General features: G+C 32.9%; 1 protein-coding gene across 2 annotated transcripts in view; it reads left to right on the top strand.

Moving 5' to 3' along the window:
• The window catches only part of ARL6IP6 (ARF like GTPase 6 interacting protein 6), a 30,024-nt gene extending 22,677 nt beyond the window's left edge, over positions 1-7,347 (top strand). Inside the window, exon 5 of one of the 2 annotated variants that reach the window (XR_002124500.1) lies at positions 6,483-6,570. Coding sequence is in view for 1 of the 2 variants with exons in the window: in XM_019646500.1 (XP_019502045.1) it covers positions 6,483-6,576 (94 nt within the window). In the remaining variant the exon portion in view is untranslated. Of the gene's footprint in view, positions 1-6,482 lie in introns of both variants that reach the window. The other variant, XM_019646500.1, reaches the window with a different exon arrangement.
• The last annotated feature ends 1,229 nt before the right edge of the window (positions 7,348-8,576 follow it).

The following is an 8,576-nucleotide window of genomic DNA, read 5'->3' on the forward strand; positions in this document are numbered from 1 at the left end:
ATTTACACTTTTCCCCTCACCTTTTACATCACAGTAAATGTTTATCTAGATAGTCTTTAACTCAGGTTTATCATGAAATCTTGAAGTCATTACACAGTCATATTTCTAATGACTTTATATTTTAATAGCATTTTTTAGTTTTCAGTGATTTAGAAACTTATTAGTTAGGACAGTAACTGTGATTTAAAATTTTTAAGAGCTGATAGTTACTAGAGCTCACATAGCTTAAAATTCTTTAGGAATTGGAGATTTATTAGCTACGGAAAGAATGAGAAATAAATACCAGCTCAGATATGTGAAGGGGGGATAGATTAGTACCAACTCTCTCATCCTGTCTCCTGCTGAGACAGTCAGTTTATTCTTAATGCAAGACCTTAATATAACTTCTTATTCTGGTAAGCATAGAAAGCTTTCTGTTAGAGCAAAATCAGTTGGCAGTGAAGTTACTGTTTTAAATTGTAGGAATTCAATCATAAAAGTGTGTCTGAAATGTGGGAATACATGCAAGTGAAAGTAAATATCAAAATTAATATAATACAAAAATGATGATTTCAAATGAGTGGAGTGTAGCATATAGTACAGAGAATCAGTTCAGAGTCAACCACTGCTAGAGTAAAAACAAACAACATGCAACATAAAAAGAGGCCTATTTGAATTTGTTAGTCGCTCTCAAATAAAAAAAAAGGCAATTTGTTTGAAACTTTTGGCAGTGGCTTTATTTAGTGCTTTAATTTGTGTTTCAAAAGTAATTGCCAGAATCATTGAATTCATTTGAATCTTAAATTGTAAATGTATTCCGTTCCTGAAAAATGAAAGTAATTAAGGTACAATTCTTTAATGATACATTCACTTTACAAGTTATTATTAAATATGTCAATATAAATATATTGCTAGAAATTACATATTCAGACTACAAAATCTGGATATGAATAGTGGAAATCTAAGTTCTCAAGTGAATTTAATAGGAAAAGTATGATAAAGAGGTTAATACCAAGCAGAAACATGCACATACATACACAAACCTGTTATTCTTCATCTCTTTCTTTTAGTCACCTCCTGGATCTCTTTATAAAATAATGTTATTGTTTGTTTCTTAGTTTTGAATTTGGAATGGGTCTAGGTTTAGGTGTTTTGCTTAGAAGGAAGGAAGAATTGAAGTAGAAAGTTGAAAGAATATTTAAAAACCCATAACTAAGTTTTTCCTTCTTTACTATATAGTGGCGAACATTTATTGATTGTTTGCAATGTGATAGCCACCTGATCCTCATAACAACTTTATAAGGGTAAATTCTGTTTTTATTTCCATTTTGGGAAATTGAGGCTCCTGGAGGTCAAACAATTTTTCTAGCTTCATACTCCTTGTAGGTGGCAAAGCTGGCACTCATACCCATGTCCAATTACAAAGCTGAAACTCGTAACCACTAACAGGAACCACATAAGCACTTCTTTTGTAAGATTCTTTATTGGAAAGGAATTCTCTAGAACCAGAACAAAATAGTACCTTCTTTATAACTAGTCTTTTAGGATATGGAAATAGTTCTAGTATAATGAGCCTTTCTTTGCAACTATATTTTTCCATTATATTTTATTCTTATTGAACAATATTCAGTTCTAGGAAACCCCTAGTCTACTTTTTCTATCTATGGGTTTGCCTATTCTGGGCATTTCATATAAATGGAACCATACAGATCCCAAAACTATGGTCTTTTAAGTCTGGCTTCTTTCCCTTATACATGCGGTTTTCAAGGTTCATTCATGTTGTAGCATTTGTTAGTACTTCTTTTCTGGCTGAATTTTATTCCATTGTATGGATATATCACATTTTGTTTACCTAGTCATCAATTGATGAGCATTTGGTTTGTTTCCACTTTTTGGCTATTATGAATAAAGCTGCTATGAACATTAAGGTATACATTTTTGTGTAGACATGTATTTTCAATTCTCTTGGATACATACCTGGAATGGAATTGCTATATCATATGGTAACTGTTTAACTTTTTGAAGAACCACCAAACTGTTTCCTACAGTAGCTGCACCATTTTATATTCCCACTCCACACCCTCACCAATACTTGTTTTCTTTTTCTGTTTTTTGTATTATAACCATCTTAGTGGGTATGAAGTGCTATTTCATTGTGATTTTGATTTGCATTTCTATAATGACTAATGGTGTTGAGCATACTTTTATATGCTTATTGGGCATTTGTATATCTTTGCAGAACTGTCTATTCAAATCCTTTGCCCCTTTTTAAGTTTGATTATTTGTCTTACTTTTGAGTTAAAACAGTTCATTTATATCCTAGATAGTGTGTGATTTGCAAATATTTTCTTCCATTTTGTGGGTTGTCTTTTCACTTTCTTGATAATGTCCTTTGAATCATTAAAGTTTTTAACTTGATGAAGCTCAACTTATATTTTTTTCTTTAGTTGCTTTTAGTATTATATCTGAGAAACCATTGCTTAATTTTTGTTTATAAAAATTTACACCTATGCTTCTTTCTAAGAACTTTATAGTGTTAATTCTTACATTTACGTCTGCTCCATGCTGAGTTAAATTTGTATGTTGTGTGAAGTAGAGGACCAGTTCATTTTTTTTGTGTGTGACCAGTTGTCCCAGCACTGTTTGTTGAAAAGACTGTTTTTTCCCTATTAAGTTGTCTTGGTACCCTTGTCAAAACTTAATTGACTATAAGTATATAGGTTTATTTCCATACTCTTAATTCTGTTCCATTGGTCTTATATGTCTATCCTTATGCCAGTACCACACTGTTTGATTACTGTAACTTTGTATTAAGTTTTGAAATTGGAAAGTGTGCGTCCTCCAACTTTGGGTTTTTTTTTTTTTGGTTTTTATTTCAAGATTGTTTTACCTATTTGGACTTCCTTGCAATTCCATATGAATTTTAGGATCAACTTGTCCATATCTGCAAAAAAAAGACAGTTGGAATTTTGAGGAACTGCATTGAACCTCTAGATCAGTTTAGGGAGTATTGCCGTCTTAATTTTGTTTTCAATTCCATTAGATCTTCAGTAAAGTTTTTTTTGGTTATCTTCACGTGAGTCTTGCAGTGAACATTTATTGTTAGTTGCATTTCTAAGATTTTGTAGTTTTTCTTTAATTATTTTTAGGGATCTTTTATCATAAACATTTTTTAATTGGCTAATGCTGTATCAATAACTTGTTCATTTTTATCAGGGATAGAAAAATAGACCAAAGAATAGAATAGAAAGTCCAAAAACAGACTCACGTATACAGTTTATGTGACTTAGGACAAAGGTATCATAGAAGTTCAATATGGGGAAAAAGATGTTTTTTTTTCAATAAATTGCCCTGTAGAATTGGATAGCCATAAGGAATAAAATGAGCCTTGGCCCCTCTACCTTACACTATATACAAAAATTAATTTAAGATGTCTTACAGACCTAAATGTCAAAGGAAGAGCAATAAAGCTTCTCTAAATAATAGAATGTCTTTATAACCTTGGAGTAGTCAAAGATTTATTGTAAAGGCCACAAAATAGTACTAACCATTAAAAAAATAAAATGGACTTTATTTAAATTAAAAAGTTATATTTATCAAAAGAAACAAAATATTCATGAAACATTTCTGACAAAAGATTTGTATATAGAATATGTAAAGAACTCTAAACCAGTAAAAAATGAGCAAAAGATGAACAGGAATTTCAAAAAAGATGTTATCTGAATGGCGAGTGAGTATATTAGTCATCAGAAAAATATTAAAACCACAACATACTCTGCAGATGCACTAAAATTAAAAAGATTGATAATATGAAATGTTGGTGATTAGGTGGAGCCACTGAAACTCGCATACATTGCTGGTGGAAGTGTAAAGTAGTCAACTACTTTGGGAAAATAGTTAAAGCTTTCTCTTAAAGCAAATGTACATCTACCTTATAACCCAAGCAGTTCCACTCCTAGGATATACTCGAGAAATTAGGCCATATGCCTACCACCCGCCGAAGATATGTACATAGTATCATGTTCATAGTATCTCTATTTATAGGATCCCCAAATTGGAAGCAACCCAAATGCTAAATAGCAGAATGGATAGATGAATTTTGGTATTTTTATGCAGTGGAGTACGAAACTGCAATACAAAAGAATACACTAATGCTAATACAACATGAATCTCACAGACAATACTGAGGGACAGAATCCAGACACAGAAGAATGTACATTGTATGCTGCCGTGTAGGTAGAGTTTCAAGAACAGGTAAAACAGTCACTGTGATAGATGACAATATAGTGGTTATCTCAGGATTTGGAGGCAGGAAGGTGGATATTGACAGGCAAAAGGAAGAAAGTTTTCTGTAGTGCTGGGAATGTTCTGTTTGATCTGGATGATGAGAACATGAGGCTGGGCCATTATAAAGATTCCTTGATCTGTATAGATGATAGGCATTAACACTTCACTGTATATACTTTAATTTTAAAAGTAAAATGCATACGTATTTATAAAGATTGAATAAAATAGGCACCATACTTAGTCATCATTTTTCAATTCAAAACATGATCTCCACTAGAGATAAAGGAAGGGTTTTGACAAAGAGGAACAAAGATACCTTCAATTTTTCGTTTTTAACAGAACTTCAGAGATCACAAGAGCCATAGGAGAGAAAACCTGCCAGGGGTTGTCTGTATCTTCCCCAGAGGAAAATCATGGTGTTTTGAAAAGGAGCTTTAAAACACGTGATTCCTCAGAGTTTTTAAGTCCTTTGCCTAAGCAGGACATGTGTGACAACTGCTCTCCCCTTTGTGGGAATATGGTGCATTTGAGATGGTGAAGACTAAGAACGACTGAGCTGGAGCATTGCTTCATTGCCATTAAAATCCCTTGCTTTGCCTCTTTTGTAGGGGTCTCTGAATATTTGATATACGTCTTAGTGAAATTCAATTATGCCAACATTGTAGTTACAATTTCCTAAAGTTCAGTAAACTGTATTTTAGAGGTATTTCTGTTTTTATAGGACTCTCTTAAAAACTAGTAAAAAAGAACAATTAACTCCTGAAATTTTGTTCCATGATTAATTTTATTTTGTTAGTATGAATTTAAATGTTCTCAGGTCATTAGTGTTTTTTGTTTTTTTTTTGTAATGAATGATAATGCTGATACTTCAATTTTATGATTAGATTTCTGTTCACTAATCAGTATTTGAAGAATTTCTTTTTTAAAGGGGCAAAGCGTTTAGTACATTCTTTTTTTTTTTAACCATGTATTAAGTAATATAGCTAGGTAGATTAATTCTTAATGGCACATGAGAAGCATCCTAAACTAGTCCCTAGGTGGGTAAGGTTGAGTGGAGAGGGTAAATATTAACTCCCTTGGACCAGAACAGGGAGCCATCAGAAAGCATTGAAGTCTTCTCTAGTCTTAGATATTCACAAAGAGGTTGTTCTTTGAAGAGTGTATCTTTACTCACGGCCACAGATCTTGTGGGACTGGAATCATTATAGTGAGGAGCTCCTCAAATGTTCGTTCCGATCTAAGCACCTCCCTGGCTTTGACCTATCCTTAGGAAAGGAGGAAGGGACGTGGGCGTGATGACACTCTCAGCCCAGGGCCTTTGTTACTAAGGACTCTCGGCCCTTATTCCTGCCAGTGCACTTCCCTGTGTGTCATCGATTTGAATTGCTCCAGTGAGGAGACGCTTGTTCTGCCCCTGACACCAGTTTTCTTTTTAGCATGTTTTTCTTTTAGCATGTCTGATCCGTATTAGGATAAGCAAAGAGTATTATTGCAATACAGTTAGTGGGAAGAATGTTAAGAAAGAAAATGTAGTAAAATAAGTAAAATAGCTACAAAATAGAGGGGACACATGTCAGGAAAAATCTGTGCACATAAGACAGTCGGTATTCACAGTAATCATAAAACGAGATGTGTCTGCTGATACTTAGGACTCATCAAAAGCCACTTTAATTAAATAACTTATTAGGTTGAGAACTGAAATGTCTATAAAAGACAATCAGATTTGTGACTTAAACATGGATAAGTGCTGTATTTAGGCTCAAAGAAATAGAGTTCCTTCCTGTAACCTAAAAATAGTACAAACAGGACAAATACTTGAAATAATATAGATTTTAATTTCTAAGTGAGAACAAGAGAGCAGGGAAATACAATGCTAATTAATGAAAGAAATGCTTGTAATGTAAGAAGGTTTATACCTTAGAATTTGGTTGTGGTACACACAGTGGCTAGGAATAGGAAGCACAGGAAAGAAGTATAGGAAGCAAACTGGGCATTTGGCTCTAAATAATGAAATTGAAAAATTGTGTTTGATAACCAGGACAGGTTTTGACAGAGAACTTAAGGCCTATTTCTGATCCTGCAACTGTCCAATATTCGTTTTTAACTTGTGTATTAATGTGTAACACGTTTCTAGATTATAAGCATTTTCAATAAAAACTGATGGTGTTTCTATTATACCCAATTACATTTTCCTTTTTCATTTGTTTTTCCCCCAGGAAACTTACTGGACATTCTTTCCACATGGGCTATAGTATGGCAATATTGAATGGCATCGTAGCTGCTCTTACTGTTGCATGGTGCCTCCTGTAAACTCACACGGAAGCAATATTCTTAGCAAAACTTAGTCATGATTGCTTTGTAATAACAGGGAAGAACATCATTGCCTACTCAGAAGACCAAGAAACCTGCTTTTCATTATGTGATTCAGATACGTTTTATATCATCATTACAAGAGGACCTTCTTAAGCATTGTTCTAGAACCTGGGCATTAGGATATCTGAGTATTAAGTTTCAAGTAATTTCTTAAAATTTTAAGATGTTTACCTCATTTCTTTACTTTTCTGTGTGTTATTTTTGTAAATTGTAGAAAACATTTTCATGGAAATCAAACTGGAAAACTTGAATACAGGACAGTGCCCATCTTTCTATGTATATTCTACATTTTTGCTAAGAATCACTGATATTACTGTTTAATTAAGATGGAACCATTTCTTAATTATTCATTATATCAGGAAAACCAACAATGCCCACTACTTTAACATTTTATAGAAGCTACTTTTAAACTGGAATATTTAGTTTGATATTCATATAATCAATAGAAGCACATTTGTATTTTGTATTGAGATATAGTTCCTTGTTGTGTGTGGAATTTTTTTTTGTTTTTTCTGTGTGTTTTTTTTTACATATTTTCCTACTATATCTTGAATTTGTATGTTTTAAAAATTGTTACATCTAGACAAATGTAAATGTTATTCTTTACCTGGTGCAAGCCTAATAACTCCAATTTTTAATAAGTATTTTGTCTTTTAAAAAAAACACATTGACCTCAGTTTAAAATTAAGTAAGCTTATTTTTAACAAAAAAATGACTGAAAAAGTAACCTATTTAAGCCATTAAAATATTGAGAAATTCGAAGCTGTTCACTATTTCTTTTTCTACAATTCCAGATATTTATCCTGGTATGTATATATGGTTACTTCAACAGAACTGATATTATTTGTTTCTAATAAATATAAACCTGACATTTTTATATTTAGAAATGCTTGAACTAGTTTGTTTTTAATCTCAAAAATTTAGTTACCAAAACAGAAAAGTATTTTGATACAGTGTGTATATATGTACAATTTTTATATATAGTTTCATAATTTTCCTATTTAAATGTTCGATAATTGTGATGTTAGTTTTTGTTTTTATAGTAATTAAGCCTTAATTGTTCTCGCTTCCTTTCTAAATAACCTGTTTAGAAAGTCACTTCAATTTTAAAATGATGGACTATTTAAAAGGCTGTTTTTCCTAGCCACAGAAAAACTTAACATTTAGGAAAGCATTGTATAGTGAAATTGCTTATTCAGACTAAACGGTAAATAAATTGTGCAGTGTGTTCCTGTTATCTGCTGAGTGTTGTTACTGAATAAATGATTTAATGATGTTTCTAAGTTGTAACATGTTTTAACNTGTGTGTGTGTGTGTGTGTGTGTGTGTGTGTGTGTGTGTGTGTGTGTGTGTGTGTACGTACACAGAGACATACATACATGTATACAAATCGCATGGCTTAATATTCCTTCCAGAGTGGTGGTTGCAGTGAATCTATTTTTACCCCGTCTTTCTCCTCCACAACTCCCTGACCTTGGCTCTAAAGGACTCTTTTATTGCAAAGGAATGTGCAAGTAACCAAGTCAGTTTTTCTTCCCCACCACTCCTAATCACCCCGTCCCCCAAATTTGGATAGCTTCTTTTAGATTCTTTGTCTTGTGACTATAAAAACTATTACAGTAGGCCCTCTGTATGTAGATATCTATAAGATATCTAATATAGGTACATATAGATATATATCTTTAAGAGTTTTTGTGGACTAGCACTGCTCTTTCTTGAGAAATTGCTTTCCCTTCTCCAGTTTAACAGGGCTCAAATATAAACCAACCTACTTCCATAGCAGAGCGATTGACTAAGGATAGGCACCTACCTAACCAATGGTGGGCCAGTCCTAGTTTTCTCATCTCTCCTGGTCACAGTGATTACAACAGGAATAGAGACATGGCTCAAATCAGGCCAGCCTTCCCAGGATTTCTCAACTTGAAATTAAGGTATGA

This window comes from Hipposideros armiger, unplaced genomic scaffold (genome assembly GCF_001890085.2).
Source record: "Hipposideros armiger isolate ML-2016 unplaced genomic scaffold, ASM189008v1 scaffold_104, whole genome shotgun sequence".
NCBI lineage: Eukaryota > Metazoa > Chordata > Mammalia > Chiroptera > Hipposideridae > Hipposideros > Hipposideros armiger.